This window comes from Pongo abelii, chromosome 12 (assembly GCF_028885655.2).
Source record: "Pongo abelii isolate AG06213 chromosome 12, NHGRI_mPonAbe1-v2.0_pri, whole genome shotgun sequence".
Classification (NCBI taxonomy): Eukaryota; Metazoa; Chordata; class Mammalia; order Primates; family Hominidae; genus Pongo; species Pongo abelii.
In genome coordinates this window covers 88,234,219-88,252,451 of record NC_071997.2, presented here as the reverse complement: position 1 = coordinate 88,252,451, position 18,233 = coordinate 88,234,219, and the positions used below count along the sequence as shown (strand labels likewise).

General features: G+C 41.1%; 1 protein-coding gene across 1 annotated transcript in view; it reads left to right on the top strand.

Annotated features, from left to right (window-relative positions):
- The window catches only part of SLC3A1 (solute carrier family 3 member 1), a 44,512-nt gene that overhangs the window by 20,597 nt on the left and 5,682 nt on the right, over nucleotides 1-18,233 (top strand). Inside the window, exons 5-8 of the mRNA XM_063713445.1 lie at nucleotides 4,427-4,546; nucleotides 5,464-5,588; nucleotides 8,627-8,822; nucleotides 17,000-17,167. Of these exons, the coding sequence (XP_063569515.1) occupies nucleotides 4,427-4,546; nucleotides 5,464-5,588; nucleotides 8,627-8,822; nucleotides 17,000-17,167 (609 nt within the window). The remainder of the gene's footprint in view (nucleotides 1-4,426; nucleotides 4,547-5,463; nucleotides 5,589-8,626; nucleotides 8,823-16,999; nucleotides 17,168-18,233) is intronic.

Below are 18,233 nucleotides of genomic sequence, written 5' to 3'. Positions count from 1 at the left end.
AGATCAAACTTTGGATTATCTTGGTGATAATGTGAATTATCAGCATTTCAAATGACTTTCAGAAAATGTCCATCAAGCTTTTACTGTTTTATCTCATTAAACGATGATAATATTTCTGATTATGCTAGGGCCATAAACCTTCTATGGGGTACAAGTTTCTCATGTTTAATGTCAGGTCAACATTTCACAATGCTGAGATCCGGACTCCGTAAAGAAAAGGACTGGCTTTATTTTAGGAAATCAGTGCCCAAAACTTGATGTTTACACAGAATGGTGCTTAATGTTTTCCCACATTTTTGTCAGAGGATGCTTGGATGCCTTCAGTTATTCGTGCTCTGCCCCAAACAATGTTCACACTTTTAAAGAACAGCACCACCTGGGGGCGGACCCAGGTTGCGCGGGGTTTGAAGCTCATAGTAATTTAGGGCCTTCTTAAAATAGAGCACAAAATGAGCAAAGAAGGGGAGTTAGATGGGTGCAAGTGAGAGGTCTTGAAGCTTAAGTTTGGTTAGCTTCATAGTAAGGTCACTCCTGAAGCCACTGAAAACCTGTTCTAGAAATGAGGTGCCTTTCTTTGCCCCACCAGACTTCTCTAGCCCATTCTCTGATGAATGGCTGTCACTTCCTGTTTGCCAGCTGCAAACCCTCCCCAGGGCGAATTGCTGTTTTACCCTCTTGTATTACCATGTTTCTCTCCTTTGTCTCAGCTGTGATTTAAATATTTTTGTGTTGCTATTTGTCTAGCTGGAGATTCTAAAATAATCCGGGAGACCTAGGACTGTGTCTGTTGTATTTTGCTTGTGGTTGTAGTTCCAGAGCTTTGCCTAAGTGCCTGGTATACAGTAGGAGTTCAAATACTTATTGAATGAATGAATTTGGTAAAAGATAAAGGCACTAGTAAGAACAAATTTGTTTTTTATGCCCCAGAGAAAAATTCCACTGGGTAGAGATTACTGGAGGTTATTTGGGTCACCTGTGCCCATGATAAGAGTTATTCGCCCCAGAACCTGCTCTTAGGCATAAAAAATTGATTCAAGCTTCACCATTCAAAATCTCAGCTTAAAGTGAATTGACATGAGCGGTATTAACCCTTGCATTTAGCTGTTGAGACCCTTGACTTGACTTGAAACCTCCATATTCACGTGCAGATAGAAACACACTTCAAGTCAAACAAGTTGATATGGTTTGGCGGTGTCCTCACCTCAGTCTCATCTTGAATTGTAATTCCCATAATCCCCATGTGTCGTGGGAGGGAGCAGGTGGAGACAATTGAATCATGGGTGTGGTTTCCTCCATCCTGTTCTCGTGATAGTGAGTTCTGATGGTTTTATAAGTGGGAGTTCTCCTGCACAAACTCTCTCGCCTGCTGTCATGTAAGATGTGACTTTGCTCCTCATTCGCCTTCTGCCATGATTGCGAGGCCTTCCCCAGCCCTGTGAAACTGTGAGTCAATTAAACAGCTTTACAAATTACCCAGTCTTAGGTATGTCTCTATTAGCAGCATGAGAACAAACTCTAATACACAAATGAACTGTGGGATAGTTGTCATTTGGGATCTGTGGCTCTGTTTCCCTCCATAGGTGAAAATTGGCTGTTTAGTACTTTACAGATGGTTCTGCTCTACAGTGATATATACTTTCCTGTGAAACCTTCCATACAGCAAGGGATGAGCCAAGAGAAAAGTAGGGAGAGCCACTGTTCCTTTGCAGAGCTTGTGAACAGGTGCCAGAGCAGGCCTCGCTGGGAGAGGCTGGCTGGGGGATTGAGGCAGGTAGCTGAGGCTCAGGCCCTCTGCTTTTCAAGGTCACCTGGTCCTCCCACCTGTCCCAGTACAGGCCAGCCTCTGCCTCCACGCTTGGCTCATGTTGTCCCATTCCCACCCTCCACTGAAATCCCACCAGGTCATCTAGGTCAAGTTCAAGCTCTAGCTCTTCCTTCTCCTGCTGTGCCAACCCACATTATTTTGAAATGTCTTGAAGCTCTTGCAGCCCTGTAGGCAGAGGTGTCTCCTCTCATGAGGACCTGCATTATTAGGTGACCATCCCTTGTCCCACATGTCCCCAACTGTTCTGTAGACCTGAAGCCAGGGAACATGCTGTACTTCTGTAATGTTTGGTCATTCAGGCTCAATATGTCATTCTTTCATGCTACAATTGGTTCACTAAGTACCAGGTGCTGTTTCAGAGGCCTACAGATGTGTACCATCACACTCAGCTAATTTTTCATTTTTTGTAGAGACAGGGTTTTGTCATGTTGCCTGGCTGGTCTAGAACTCCTGAGCTCAAGCGATCCTCCCACCTCAGCCTCCTAAATTGCTGAGATTACAGGTGTGAGCCATCACACCTGGCTAGAAAAATCTTTTCAAGGTTCATCCATGTTGTAGCATGTGTCAGCACATCGTTCCTTTCCATGGCCAAATATTCATCATATGGATAGACCATTGGGTTGTTTCCACTTTCTGGCTATTATGAATAATGCTGCTATGAATATTTGTGAAGAAGTTTTTGCGTGGACATAAGTTTTCATTTCTCTTGGGTATATACCTATGCATGAAATTGCGGGGTCTTATGGTAACTTGATGTTTAACCTTCTGAGGAAATGCCATACTATACAGTTGATCCTTCACACATCAGATCTTTAAAAAACATGTAAGTCAGCTCACAGCCTTTTCTGCTTAAAAATCCCTCCAGGGGTTTCCCATCACCCTCACACAAATCCCAGATCTTTCCTGTTAACTACAAAGCTGAGCATGATGAGTTAGTTCTCTTTACCTCCTTCTACTCTTACTTATGCTCCTCTGGCCACACTGGCCGCCCCCCTATCCCCGCCACTGCCCTTTTTTTTTTTTGAAACAGGATCTCCTTCTGCCACCCAGGCTGGAGTGCAGTGGTATGATCTTGGCTCACTGCAACCTCCGATTTTTAGGTTCAAGCAATTCTCATGCTCAGCCTCCCAAGTAGCTGGGACTACAGGTGCATGCCTCCACGCCCAACTAATTTTTGTATTTTTAGTAGAAGCGGGGTTTTACCATGTTGGCCAGGCTGGTCACAAACTCCTGGCCTCAAGTGATCCACTCGCCTTGGCCTCCCAAAGTGCTGGGATTATAGGCGTGAGCCACCGCGCCCGGCCTAACCATTTATTTGCACCAGTCTTCATCTCTCTAATCTTTGGCTTCAGCATTAAAAATGCCTGGGAACAACGCAGCCCACGATGATGCTCTCAGGAGCAGTTGAGGCAGGGGAGAGGCTGAGCAGGCAATGACTACCTTCTCTCTAGCAAGGTGTGTTGGAAGAGTAGGGCAGGAGAGGAGAGCGAGCCAGGGGCATTCATACAATAATCGGGTTTCCAGCACACACCTTTGGAAGAAAGTCTGTCACCAAAGAATAAAATGAAATGTATGAGAACCTGGATTTTTAGCTTAACAATTTGTGCTTGGGATCAATTTATCTGTGAAATTAAAGCCAGTGGAATAATGTACGTTCCTTATTTTTTCTTTTTTTTTTTAAGACGGAGTTTTGCTCTTGTTGCCCAGGCTGGAGTGCAATGGCCCAATCTTGGCTCACCACAACTTCCGCCTCCCGGGTTCAAGCGATTCTCCTGCCTTGGCCTCCCGAGTAGCTGGGATTATGGGCACCCACCACCATGCCTGGCTAATTTTTGTATTTTTAGTAGAGACAGGGTTTCATCATGTTGGCCAGGCTGGTCTCAAACTCCTGACCTCAGGTGATCCGCCTGCCTCGGCCTCCCAGAGTGCTGGGATTACAGGCATAAGCCACCGCGCCCAGCCCATTTCACCTTTTATTATCTGAGTGTATTCAAGACAACACTTGTATCTGAGTTTTACCACAGGATTGTCACTATTCTTAGCTATTTACTTGGTTGATGGTTGATTCTATTTTTTTGTGTGTGTCCCTTCCATATTACTCCTAGCAGGTGATCCTTTAATATCTAAGCACTTCACCTCTCATTTGCCTTCCTAGTAAGGAGTGAAATATTTAACTATTGAACAATGTGTTATTTTCTTTGAGTTTGCAGTGACAGTTAATGACTTGGGCATGAGGGAGATGAGAAACTTTCCCAGTTTATTCTGAGTCCTATCTTTTTTTTATGGTTTCATTCTTTCATTTTTAGTAGATTCTCTAAACTTTGAAAACATCCTCATAACATCCATTACAAATGTAACTAATGGTAATTCTGAATTCAAATATGAAGGAGGTGTGGGAGTCGCCAAATGCAGTTACTTGAGAGTGTATTATAGTAAGACAGTTATGCTAAATAGATAAAAATAGACTGTGAATACTGTGCTTGTTCTGTATATAGATATCTATTTTATGATGCCAAGTCGTTAACAGTCAAAACTTTTATTAAACGTTGTGATAATAACATGTAGTTAATGTAACCAAGCATTTTGCTTCTTCATCTTTAGGAAATTATACGGTTCTGGCTCACAAAGGGTGTTGATGGTTTCAGTTTTGATGCTGTTAAATTCCTCCTAGAAGCAAAGCATCTGAGAGATGAGATCCAAGTAAATAAGACCCAAATCCCGGTAAAGTTTTATTTTAAACGTTTTTCTTTTGCCTTTTCTGAAAATGTCATCAGAGTGTTTTCTTTCTCAGCCTGAGATACCAATTACAAAGATGAGTTTTGTCCTGTGTCTAGCAAGTGCCTTGATTCATTTCTTTAGGAAATGCTCAAGAGTTTCAAATGCATATGCATTAGATGTTTTTTTTCCACTGGTTCCCTCCAGAGCGAGGGATCCCTTGAGGAGTCCTTCAGTGACAAGGGTTCTGAAGACATGGACAGTGTGGGCTCTACCAAGGGCCACAAAATAGAGGACATTTACTCCTGCAATTTTGTCATCTGACATAGGCTTAAGTGAGGAGGCCTTGAGTTGTATGAGATGTAATTTTTTGTTTTGATTCTAGGAGATTATTGTCATCCTAGAAAGACATAGAAATGAGACACTGACATAGAAATCCTACAAAGATACAGAAAGTAGGAAAAATTTACTGAAACCCCGAGAAAGTGTAACAGTAAGGAGAAAGGATAGTGATGGTAAAGAAACAAATTTAAGTGCATGATGTCAATAGTTTTGTGAGCAGATAAAGTATATGTGTAATAATGAGCTCTATAACCACTAAGATCTTTTTTTTTTGTCTTTAAAAGTGTCTGAAACATTTTGACAATTACGTGTTGAGGAAGACTTTGTAATCAGTGTTTTGCTTGGTAAAATTTATTTGCTAAAATGGGTGACAGTTTATTAGAGAAATATTGCTTAGTAGATTTATAAAGTTAACAACTTGAGCATCAAATGAAGTATTCTTCTCCATCCACAAAACCATGTTTGAGTGTGTGCCTTGCTTGGCTTGAGCCCTTTGAAGAGGTTGACTACATTCACATAGAGCCAGCTGTGGGCATGCGATGTATGAAATGATGATAACCATGTTGTCCTGGTTTTCAAAGGACATGCTCACACAATACTCGGAGCTGTACCATGACTTCACCACCACGCAGGTGGGAATTCACGACATTGTCCGCAGCTTCCGGCAGACCATGGACCAATACAGCACGGAGCCCGGCAGATACAGGTGACCATGGCATATGCTCTCATTTCTTCCCAGGCTTAGTGTGTGATCTGCAGTGTATCCCTCACAACCAAGTGTATTTGGAGGTTCAAGTAATAATGTAACAAGCCTGCATAACTCTAATTGATTACAGTTTGGTTATACCAGGGCCTGCCATATTCCTTTCCTGTTTGCTTACTTTGCTGACTTTCAGTTTCCTCTTTTGTAAAATGATGCAGATCACACTACTTACTTCACAGGAGTTTTGTGAAAATTAGGTTAATTAAAAAGAGATTATATTAGCTAAATGTTAGCCATGAACTATTATTTTTTCTTTTTCAAAAACCAGCTCCAGGCCGGGCACAGTGGCTCACGCCTGTAAACCCAGCACTGTAGGAGGCCAAAGTAGGTGGATCACGAGGTCAGGAGTTTGAGACCAGCCTGGCCAATGTGGTGAAACCCCGTCTCTACTAAAAATACAAAAATTTGCTGGGTGTGGTGGTGGGTGCCTGTAATCCCAGCTACTCAGGAGGCTGAGGCAGGAGAATCACTTGAACCCGGGAAGTGGAGGTTGCAGTGAGTCAAGACTGCACCACTGCACTCCAGCCTGGGTGACAGAGCGAGACTCCATCACAAAAAAAAAAAAAAAAAAAAAAAGAAGAAGAACCAAAAAAACACAAAACCAGCTCCAGCTGGGTGCAGTAGCTCATGCCTGTAATCCCAGCACTGTGGGAGGTCAAGGCTGGTGGATCACCTGATGGTGTTCGAGACCAGCCTGGGCAACATGGTGAAACCCCTCCTCTACTAAAACTACAAAAATGGGCATGGTGGCACATGCCTGTAATCCCAGCTACTTGGGAGGCTGAGGCAGGAGAATTGCTTGAACCGGGGAGACAGAGGTTGCAGTGAGCTGAAATCATGCCATTGTGCTCCAGCCTGGGCAACAGAGCAAGACTCCATCTCAAGAAAATAGTAAAAATACCAGCTCCTTCTCTGCAGCATTATTTTTATCATTGTTATTGGATCTATAGTTTCCTTGTACAGTATAAATCCATATGTTTCAGCTAAAGTATCAGGAACACAGCTTTGGAATCAGGTAGGCCTGAAGGAGTCCTGCTCTGTAGCTGTGTGACCTAGGGCCGGTTAATTAATGTAAGTCTCAGTTTTCTCATCAATAAAAAAGTGATAGCAATAACCTCTATAAGGCTGTTGTGAGATTAAATTAGATAATATATATAAAGTACTTAAAGTAGTGCCTGGATCATAGTAAACACTCAATAAAATTACCCATCATTAAGTTTACATAGATCACTCAACAGAATCAATAGGAAGGAATTAAAGAAATTTCATCTTCTTAAAGTAGGTACTCCGATTACTCTGTCTCCATTTTATAGACAAGGAAACTGAGGCTCTGAGCATGTAGGTAATGTCCACAGGTAGGAGTGGCAGCTATGGGATTTGAACTGAAGCAGTTGGGCTCCAGAGACCATGCACTTATCCATAAATATGCTGCCTCAAATAGCTAAAGCAAGCATTGATCGGAGTCATTTCAGGTGAATGTGTCTTCCCCAGGGTTTTGCTTTCAGTAATTGAGAGTGCACACCAATAATAAGGCAAGATGTTACAGGGACTCAAATACAAGGGGGAAGTTCTTTTGAAGAAAATACCCCACCTTATTTGCAGACATAAACTTTAGATCCTAAATGGAGTGATGAGAATTGCTAAAGAAAGTCTTCCTGGATGTCAATGAGTTTTAGTGTCAGGATGTTACTAAATTTTGATTCTAGGAGATTATTTCTCCTAGGATTCTAGGTTTAGAAAGAAAAGAACAGGCTGGGCGCAGTGGCTCATGCCTGTAATCCCAACACTTTGGGAGGCTGAAGCGGGCAGATCATCTGAGGTCAGGAGTTTGAGACCAGCCTGGCCAACATGGTGAAACCCTGTGTCTACTAAAAACAAAAAAATTAGCTGGGCATGGTGGCGGGTGCCTGTAATCCCAGGTACTCAGGAGGCTGAGGCAGGAGAATCGCTTGAACCTGGGAGGTGGAGGTTGTAGTAAGCCAAGATCATGCCATTGCACTCCAGCCTGGGCAGTAAGACTGAAACTCTGTCTCAAGAAACAAAAATAAAAAAACAACCAATATAGACTGAGATCCAATTTTTTTTTTTTTTTAAACACAGATTCTCACTTTGTTGCCCAGGCTGGAGTGTGGTGGCATGATCTTGTCTCACTGCAACCTTCACCTCCCAAATTCAAGTGATTCTCCTGCCTTGGCCTTCCGAGTAGCTGGGATTACAGGCGCATATCACCACACCTAATTTTTGTATTTTTGGTAGAGATGTTTCTCCACGTTGGCCAGGCTGGTCTCAAACTCCTGACCTCAAGTTATCCACCCGCCTCGGCCTCCCAAAGTGTTGGGATTACAGGTGTGAGCCACTGCGCCTGGCACCCAAATGTGTTTCATTTTTTTTGGGGGGGGGGGTGGATTTTTCTGCCTTGTGTTATTTTTTATTATTATACTTTTAGTTCTAGGGTACATGTGTACAACATGCAGGTTTGTTACATAGGTATACATGTGCCATGTTGGTTTGCTGTACCCATCAACTTATCATTTACATTAGGTATTTCTCCTAATGCTATCCCTCCCTCAGCCCCCCACCCACTGACAGGCCCCGGTGTGTGATGTTCCCACCCTGTGTCCATGTGTTCTCGTTATTCAACTCCCACCTATGGGTGAGAACATGCGGTGTTTGGTTTTCTGTCCTTGTGTTAGTTTGCTTAGAAGGATGGCTTCCAGCTTCATCCATGTCCCTGCAAAGGACATGGACTCATCCTTTTTTATGGCTGCATAGTATTCCATGGTGTATATGTGCCACATTTTCTTAATCCAGTCTAACATTTGGTGACAGCTTGATTATGCTTTCTAGAAGGTGCTAGTCCTATATGGTTAATAGTGTGCATTCAGCCCCTACATCTTGTACATGCAAGATAAGCAGCTGTGGAGTGCCTTCCCAGTCTTCTGACAGGCCCCGATGACATTGAACCTTATCAACTCTTATAGGTTCATGGGAACTGAAGCCTATGCAGAGAGTATTGACAGGACCGTCATGTACTATGGATTGCCATTTATCCAAGAAGCCGATTTCCCCTTCAACAATTACCTCACCATGCTAGACACTGTTTCTGGGAACAGCGTGTATGAGGTTATCACATCCTGGATGGAAAACATGCCAGAAGGAAAATGGCCTAATTGGATGGTAAGTCCTCATGACAGCACAGTACATAATGTGCTGCTGTTGCCTTTGCTGTCCAGTTACCTCTAAAATACAATGCACCTTTGTCTCTAAGTGACCATCACCTCTGCCTTATTTGGTGAGTGGTCAGGCCTGTCACAGCCTCTGCCAGGTTCTTTTCGTTAAGGGAGAGACACTGCCCACTGAATGGAATGAATATTGAATGAGTGCTTGTCTATGCTCAGAACACTGCTAGGCTTTTTGGGGATGGATATCAAACCATAATTTCTCCCCACATATCTCAGAGTTTATGATGTCAATGGGAAGAAAGAGGATTTCGGGTGTGGAAGAGGTACAGAGCAATTCAGGGCAACATAAAACTGTGACAAAATGCCAATTTGTGGGGCAGGATGCACTGCAAAAAGCGTTTAAACTACAGAGATTCTCGGAGAAAAATTTCTCCCCCTTCTGCACTACACTCTTCAAAACAATTTTTTTTTTTTTTTTGAGACGGACTCACTCTGCACCCAGGCTGGAGTGCAATGGTGCAATCATGGCTCACTGCAGCCTCGACCTCTGAGGCTCAAGCAATCCTCCCACCTCAGCCTCCTGAGTAGCTGGGACTACAGGTGCATGCCACCATGCCTGGCTAATTATTTTTGTTTTTGTATTTTTAGTAGAGACGGGGTTTCACCATGTTGGCCAGGCTTGTCTTAAACTCCTGACCTCAAGTGATCTGCCCACCTTGGTCTCCTAAAGTGCTGGGAATACAGGCATGAGCTACCACGCCTGGCACTAACATTTTTCAAGACTGGCAATACATTACTTCAGTGAAGAACAGAAGATATAGCGATACATACCTGTGGTAACAAACCAGTATTCTCACTTCCACACCCATCAGGGTTGCTTTCCCTGATCTGATTTTTCTGTCTTTGGGTTTGAGTTAGAGGTCAATATTAGGCTCCTTTATAAGGTGTCTGTAGTATTATAGATGTAAGCCCTGCTGCTTCAAAGTCCCACGGTAACAGTGGTTTAAACAAAATGCAAGTTTCTTTCTCTCATATAAAAGACCACCTTTCTTTTTTTTTTTTGAGCGGAGCCTCCCTCTGTTGCCCAGGCTGGAGTGCAATGGCGTGATCTTGGCTCACTGCAACCTCCACCTCCCGGGTTCAAGCAATTTTTCTGCCTCAGCCTCCTGAGTAGCTGGGATTACAGTTGCACGCCACCATGCCTGGCTAATTTTTTTATTTTTAGTAGAGACGGGGTTTTACCATGTTGGTCAGGCTGGTCTTGAACTCCTGACCTTGTGATCCACCCCCACCTTGGCCTCCCAAAGTGCTGGGATTACAGGCGTGAGCCACCACTCCTGGCCCTTCCTTTCTTTAATATATTATAAATGTAAACTCTAAAACGCCTCTTTAGTCTCGATAATCCTCCATCTTTCTGTATCTCTACCACCTTAGGCTGTTTCTGTGGTCTCATCATTTAGGTCTCAGGTAGGTGTCACCACAGGAAGCCTTCTGGAGCCCCCAGATGAGGTGTCAGGTCTACCTATTGTATACTATAGCACCCGTTCATTCCCTTTCCTTGAAGTCCACACAATTCCACGATGTCTGCTTTCCCCACTAGACGGTTCACTGGTTGAGGGCAGAGGCAGGTTCCCAGCATCCTTGCACGGTGCCCACCTCACACCGACGTGCTCAGGCTCAGGGTTTGTTTGTTGCTGGTGCTGTTATTAGTATGCAGTTTAGCGATTTACCAAAGGTGTGCCTTATATATAGAGAGAGTTGCCTTACACTAGTCAATATCTTCTGTTGTACCCCCACAATACCTGTAGGTTTGATCTGAGCCCTGAAAAGTGGTATGATTTTGATACTTTTCGCACAGATCCTGCCAGCTATCTTACACAGCCTGATGAAAACCTGAAAGGATAAAGGAGAAAATGCAGCCTAGGCAGAAAAACACTGGCAGAATCTGTGAACGATGATTAAGCTTATTTCAATCTTTTCTGACGCTTTAATAGGCAGGAATGTGTGTTTCCATTGCCAGAGCCTTTCTCTGTCTGGTGAGGGGAAAGAGGCTCAAATTTAGGCATGGTAAAAGCTTTAATTTGTTAAATCTAAGTATTAAAACTATACTACAATTTTAAAATAACAGCTTTGTTGAGATATAATTCACATGCCATAAAACCTTTTTTTTTTTTGAGACGGAGTTTTGCTCTTGTTACCCAGGCTGGGGTGCAGTGGCATGATCCCGGCTCACTGCAACCTCTGCCTCCTGGGTTCAGGTAATTCTCCTGCCTCAGCCTCCAGAGTAGCTGGGATTACAGGTGCCCACCACCATGCCCAGCTAATTTTTTGTATTTTTAGTAGGGACACGGGGTTTCATCATGTTGGCCAGGCTGGTTTCGAACTCCTGACCTCAGGTGATCCACCCATCTCGGCCTCCCAAAGTGCTGGGATTACAGGTGTGAGCCACCGAGCCCAGCCAAAATTTACCGTTTTTAAAGTATGTAATTAAGTGGATTTTTGGTATATTCACAGACTTATGCAACCATCACCAATGTCTCATTCCAGAGCATTTTCATCACCCCCAAAATAAACCACATCTCCATTAGCAATAACCGTGCATGGCCCCTCCCTCTCTGTCCTCAGTCTCTGGCAACCACTTACCTACTTTCCGTGTCTATGGATTTGCCTATTCAGGGCATTTCATATAAATGGAGTTATACGATATGGGCCTTGTGTGTCTAGCTTCTTTCACTTAACATAGTGTTTTCAAGGTTTATCCATGTTGTAGTATGTATCAGTACATCATTCCTTTTTATGGCTGAATAGTAACTTCCATAAAGCACATTTTGTTTATCTGTTCATGAATTGACATTTGTTTTCACTTTTGGACTATTATGAATAGTGATGCTATGGACATTTGTGTACAAGTTTTTATAAAAACATGTTTTCAGTTCTCTCTGGTATATATCCCGGAGTGGAATTGCTCCACTGGGCATATGGTAAGTCTACATTTAACTATTTGAGGAACTGCCAAACTGTTTTCCAAAGTAGCTACACCATTTTACATTCCCATCAGCAATGTTACGAGGTTCCGATTTTTCCACATCTCATCAAGCCTTGTGATGGTCTGCTTTTCTGATGATGGCCTTCCTGCTGAGTGTCAAGTTGTTATCTCATTGTATTTTTTTTTTTTTTTTTGCATTTCCCTGATGGCTAATTTTGTTGAGGGTATTTTCATGCACTTATTGGACATTTGCATGTCTTATTTGGAGAAATGTCTATTCAAATTCTTTGCCTATAATTAAATTTGGTTGTCTTTTTATTGTTTAGTTGTAAGAATTCCTGATATACACTGGATAGGTGATTTGCAAGTATTTTCTCCCATTCTGTGGGCTTTCATGTCACTTTCTTAATAGTGTCCCTTGAAAAGCATAAAAGTTTTTAATTTTTATGAAGTCCAATTGTTTTATTGTTGTTGCTGCTTTTACTTTTAGTGTTACATTAGAAACCATTGCCTGGTCCATTTATTCCAGCACCACATGCTAAAAAGACTATTCTTTGCTTCATTGGATTATCATGGAACCTTTGTTGAAAAATCAACTGATTGTAGGCTGGGCATGGTGGCTCACACCTGAAATCCCAGCACTTTGGAAGGTTGAGGTGGGAGTTGAGCCCAGGTGTTCAAGGTTGCCGTGAGCCATGATCACACTCCAGGGTGCACTCCAGCCTGGGTGACAGAGTGAGACTCTGTCTCTAAATGTAAAACAAAACATAAAAAAGAAAATCAGTTGATTTCCAGACTCTCAGTTCTGTTCATCTATATGTCTGTCTCTATGCCTGAACACCCTGAGTTGATTAGTGTAGCTTAGTAAGTTTTGACATAGAGAAGGATGGGTCCTCCAAATTTGTTATTTTTCAAGATTGTTTTAGCTGTTCTGGGTACCTTATATTTCCATGTAAATTTTAGGATTTCCATATAAATTTTAGAGTAGCCACCTGGGATTTTGATAGGGATTGCATTGAATCTGTTTATCATTTTTGGCAGTCATGCCATCTTAAGTCTGCTAATCCATGAACACAGATGTATCTTATTTAGGTCTTTAATTTCTTTCGATGATGTTTTGTATTTTTCATTGTATAAGTCTTACACTTTTTGTTCAATTTATTCCTAAGTATTTTGTTCTTTTGATATTATTGTAAACTGAAGTGTTTTCTTAATTTCATAATTGGATTCATTATTATTGTATAGAAATACAATAGATTTGTGTATATTGATCTTGTATCCTAAAACATTGCTGAACTTGTTTTTCGTTTCTAGTAGTTTATTGTGAATTCCTGAGGATTTTTTTTTTTTAAATTTGAGGCGGAGTCTTGCTCTGTTGCCCAGGCTGGAGTGCAGTGGTGCGATCTCAGCTCATTGCAAGCTCTGCCTCCCAGGTTCACACCATTCTTCTGTCTCAGCCTCCCGAATACCTGGGACTACAGGTGCCTGCCACCATGACTGGCTAACTTTTTGTGTTTTTTAGGTAGAGACAGGGTTTCACCGTTAGCCAGGATGGTCTTGGTCTCCTGACCTCATGATCTGCCTGCCTCAGCCTCCCAAAGTGCTGGGATTACAGGTGTGAGCTACTGTGCCTGGCCTCCTGAGGAATCTTTTGTTTTAAAATTATTGCAAAATATACATAAAACATAATTTTAAACATTTAGAAGTGTGTAATTCAATGCATTAAATACATTCAAAATGTTGTACAACCATCGCCATTATTAGTTTCTAGAACTTTTATCATCCCAAACAGAAAATCTGTACCCACTAAACAATAATTCCTCACTTCCACCACTAACCCCTGATATCCTCCATTCTATTTTCAGCCTCTATAAATTTGCCTATTCTAGGTACCTCATATAAGTGGAATCATAACAATATTTGTCCTTTTGTGTCTGCCTCATTTTACTTAGCTTAATGTTTTCAAGTTTCCTTCATACATACAATAGCATGTATCAGATCTTACTCCTTCTTATGACTGAATAACATTCCATGGTACCTATGTAACACATGTTATCTATTCATCTGTTGGTGACATTTGTGGTTTTGCCTCCTTTTGGCTATAGGAATAATGTTACAAACCAATGGTGTACAAATATCTGTTTAAGCTCCAGATTTCAGTTCTTTTGGATCTATACCATGGAGTGGAATTGCTGGATCACATAGTACTTTCTTGTTTTTGTTTTTTGAGATGGAGTCTCACTGTATCACTCAGGCTGGAGTGCAGTGGTATAATCTCGGCTCACTGCAACCTCTGCCTCTGGGTTCAAGTAATTCTTATGCCCTAGCCTCCTGTGTAGCTTGGATTACAGGCATGTGCCACCATGACTGGCTAATTTTTGTATTTTTAGTAGAAATGGGGTTTTACCATGTTGGCCAGGCTGGTCTGGAACTCCTGGCCTCAAGTGATTTGCTGCCTTGGCCTCCCAAAGTGCTGGGATTACAGGCATAAGCCACCGTGCCCAGCCTTTTTTTTTTTGAGACAGGGTCTCACTTTGTCAACCAGACTGGAGCACAGTGGTGTGAACATGGCTCACTGCAGCCTTGACCTCCTGGGCTCAAGCAATCCTCCTCCCTTAGCTCCCACCAAGTAGCTGGGACTATAGGTGCATACCACCATACCTGGATAATTTTTGTATTTTTTGTGGAGATGGGGTTTCGCCATGTTGTCCAGGCTGGTCTTGAACTCCTGAGCTCAAGTGATCCTTCCACCTTGGCCTCTTAAAGTGTTAGGATTACAGGTGTGAGCCACTGTGCCCAGCCTTGGATCATATAGTACGTCTATGATTTTGAGGAACTACCAAACTGTTTTCCATAGTGCCTTCTCTGTTTTACATTCCCATCAGCAATGTACGAAGGTTCCAATGTCTTTTCATCCTCACCAACACTTTTGTGTCTTGGTTTTAAAAATTATACTCATCATAGTACATATGAAGTAGCAGCTCATTTTTTCATTATTGAATAACTGTTTTGCTGGATATAGAAATCTTGGTTTACAGTTCTTTCTTTCATCACTTCGAATATGTCATCTCATTGCCCTCTGGCCTTCATGGTTTCTGATAGGAAGTCAGTTGCTAATCTTATTGAGACTCCTTACATGTGATGTACCAATTTTCTTTGCTCCTTTAAAGATTCTGTGTCTTTTAACAGTTTGACTGATACGTCCAAGTGTGGGTTTTTAAAAATTTTGTCCTACTTGGAGTTCATTGAGGTTCTTAGATACACAATTTTTAAAAAAATCAGATTTGGGAAGTTGGTGGCTATTAGTTTTTCAAATATTGTTTCTGACCATTTCTCTCCCTTCTCTCCTTTTGAGACTCCCATTATGCATATGTTGGTATGCATGATAGTATCCCACAGGTCTCTGAGAGTCTGTTTTTTTTTGTTGTTTGTTTGTTTGAGACAGGGTTTTGCTGTTGCCCAGGCTGGAGTGCAGTGGTGTAAACATGGCTCACTGCAACCTTGATGTCCTGTGCTCAATTTTCCCATCTCAGCTTCCTGAGTAGCTGAGATTACAGGTGCATGCCATCATGCCTGGCTAAATTTTTAATTTTTTTGTATACATGGGGTCTCACCATGTTGCCCAGGCTGGTTTAGAACTCCTGGGCTCAAGCATCTTCCTGCCTTGGCATCCCAAAGCACTGGGATTACAGGTGGGTACAGCGCCTGGCCTCATTCTTCTCTTTCTTTCTGGTTCTCAGGCCAGATACTCTCAATTGAGTCTTCAAGTTTTCTGATTCCTTTGCTAGTTCAAATTTCTCAAGCCCCTCTAGTAAATGTCTCACTTTAGCTATTGTACTTCTTAACTCTAACATTTTTATTTTTTCATAATTTCTCTTATCTATTTGATAACTGTTCATATACTTTATTTAAATTCTTTAGGCACAGGTTTTTTCTTTGAATATCAAAATATTAGCTGGTTTAAAGTCTTTGTCTAGTAAGTCCAATGTTTGGTCTTCCTAAGCAACATTTGCTATTGACTCCCCCCACCATTATATGAGCCATATTTTCCTGTTTTGACTGTTTTGTAAATTTGTTGTTGTTGTTAAAAACTGGACATTTTAAGTAGTATAATTCTGGAAATCACATTCTTCCTTTCCCAGAGTTTGTTGTGGTCTATGTCCAGAAGTCTTGAGAAATCAAAGGGTTTCTTGTCAGAAGATCTCACGACAGTGAAAAGAATAAAAGGATGGAGGCAAAAATTGACCTAATTTTCTGGCCATAAAAATAGAAAAATACTTCACAATGGTCTACAAAAACATAATTATAAAGATCATTTTCATACATCTAAGGAAGTTAAAAAAAAAAAAGCAACCTCCTATTTCTTGAATTGTAGCAATTAAGTTTTGTCCTAAGACTCAAGTTCAAATGCTAGTTCTGTCTCATACTACTACTTGAATAAATGATGTAATTTCTCAGAGCTTGTTTCCTCATTTGTAAAATGGAGATAGTACTTGCTAGCACTGTTGTGTGAAGGAGGGAAATATAGGTGTGAAAGTACTTTTTAAAAAGTAAAGTGCCATGCTCAGCATATGCACATGAGGGTTTGAGTTGTGGGTTATGGAGAGAGTTGTCAGGTGATTTAAATAAATTCTTATTTAAACAAACTCTTTTTAAAATAAGGGCTAGAATATACCTAGAACATTTAACATGGAAATATATTTACAAATAGAAAACACTTGATAAAATTTCATCTTGGACTATGTAAATTCTTCCTAAAAGTTGATTTACTTTAAAAATTTTGTGTAAATAGTTCATAAGTCAAAACAAAAGAGGACACATCAGAAGTCTCTCATGCCTGTCCCTTTCACCTTATTCCCTTGTCTTGCTCTCTGCCAGTTTTGTTTCCTTTCCTGTCAATATTCTTATCCAGATATGAGAAAATATGACTATGTACCCTCTGAGTTTTATTTGCAATATCATTGTAAAATAAATTCTTATCACCCTTTTCTTGCTCATCAGTGGCCGAGATAATAAATTGGTCAGTTACACAGCAAATAGCAGGCCTAGGACTCAAGTCCAGGCTTGCTAGTACCAAGGTACCACATCTACTTTGTTTTGCTACGTTGTGAACTTCCTGTGAAATAGGGTAAATCTTTCAGAAAACTGTGTATACAGATGTGTTCTTAAAAATATCTGCCTTTCAGATTGGTGGACCAGACAGTTCCCGGCTGACTTCGCGTTTGGGGAATGAGTATGTCAACGTAATGAACATGCTTCTTTTCACACTCCCTGGAACTCCTATAACTTACTATGGAGAAGAAATTGGAATGGGAAATATTGTAGCCACAAATCTCAATGAAAGCTATGATATTGTAAGTTGAATACAACTTGACTATTCATCACAGCTATAAAACCAAGTACTCATTTTTTATTTTTTGCCAAATCAGAGAACTTACTATCTCTCTATTCCATTGCTGAAAATCATGGTTACTTTGCTTTTCTTTCTTACTGTAAGAATTCTCAGCTTTCTTGGTGGTCTGAGAGCTTATTTTAAAAATGCTTTTGGAGCCACACAACTAAATTTCTTGGGTAGGGCATTTTAAAGATGTTTTCTACCTGATAGGCACATTAAAATTTATTTATTTATTTATTTATTTTGCCAGGAATACTGTGTTGTGAGGCACACTAAAATTGGAGAACCAGTGGTTTAGTTTATTATTCATTTCCCTCTACTTGAAATGTGGTGTTAGGAACACTTATTTCGTTAGTTCTCATTTGTCCTGTTTGGTCTTGGGTGACCACAGCACAAGGACCGTTTTCTGTTATCAGGTGCAGTGCACAGCCTCAGAGTTAAGCAGTTTTCATTTTGTAGCTACAGATTTCAGAATTGTGTTGCTGGGTAGACGACTATCTTGCAACTTTAATTTGCCTGGTTAGCTTTCAATTGTATGAGATCCAATTTCCCTAATATTTGATTAAGGTGAAGCTTTTTTTTCCTCTATCAGCTCCTACATTTGTGTGTGTGCACTCATGAGCAATAACCAGGCTGAATAAATGAGTAGGACAGAATTCACACTCACTTGTACATGGCAGTGTTCTTAAATTCACCATCACTGTACCATAGTAGAAGTCGTGTAAATTGGCAATAGCACATTTTGAAATCCTATATTATTGATTTTTAGGAAAAAGCAAAGATTTCAAGCATGTATTAAAGTTCGATTAGTATTGTCTATTCAAACTCAAAATGTTATTAGGTACTTTCTAGTTAAAAGGGTGAAACTGGTTTGTGTACCAAATGTTAAGGCCTTTTCATCACAAATGCTAATGAGTACAAACACTAGCTAAGAACTACAGGGAATTAAATAATTATGAAGTAAATCAGGACCAAAGTACATTTCTTTTAATAACCAAACCACTGTTTTCCCTTTCTGGTCTTTT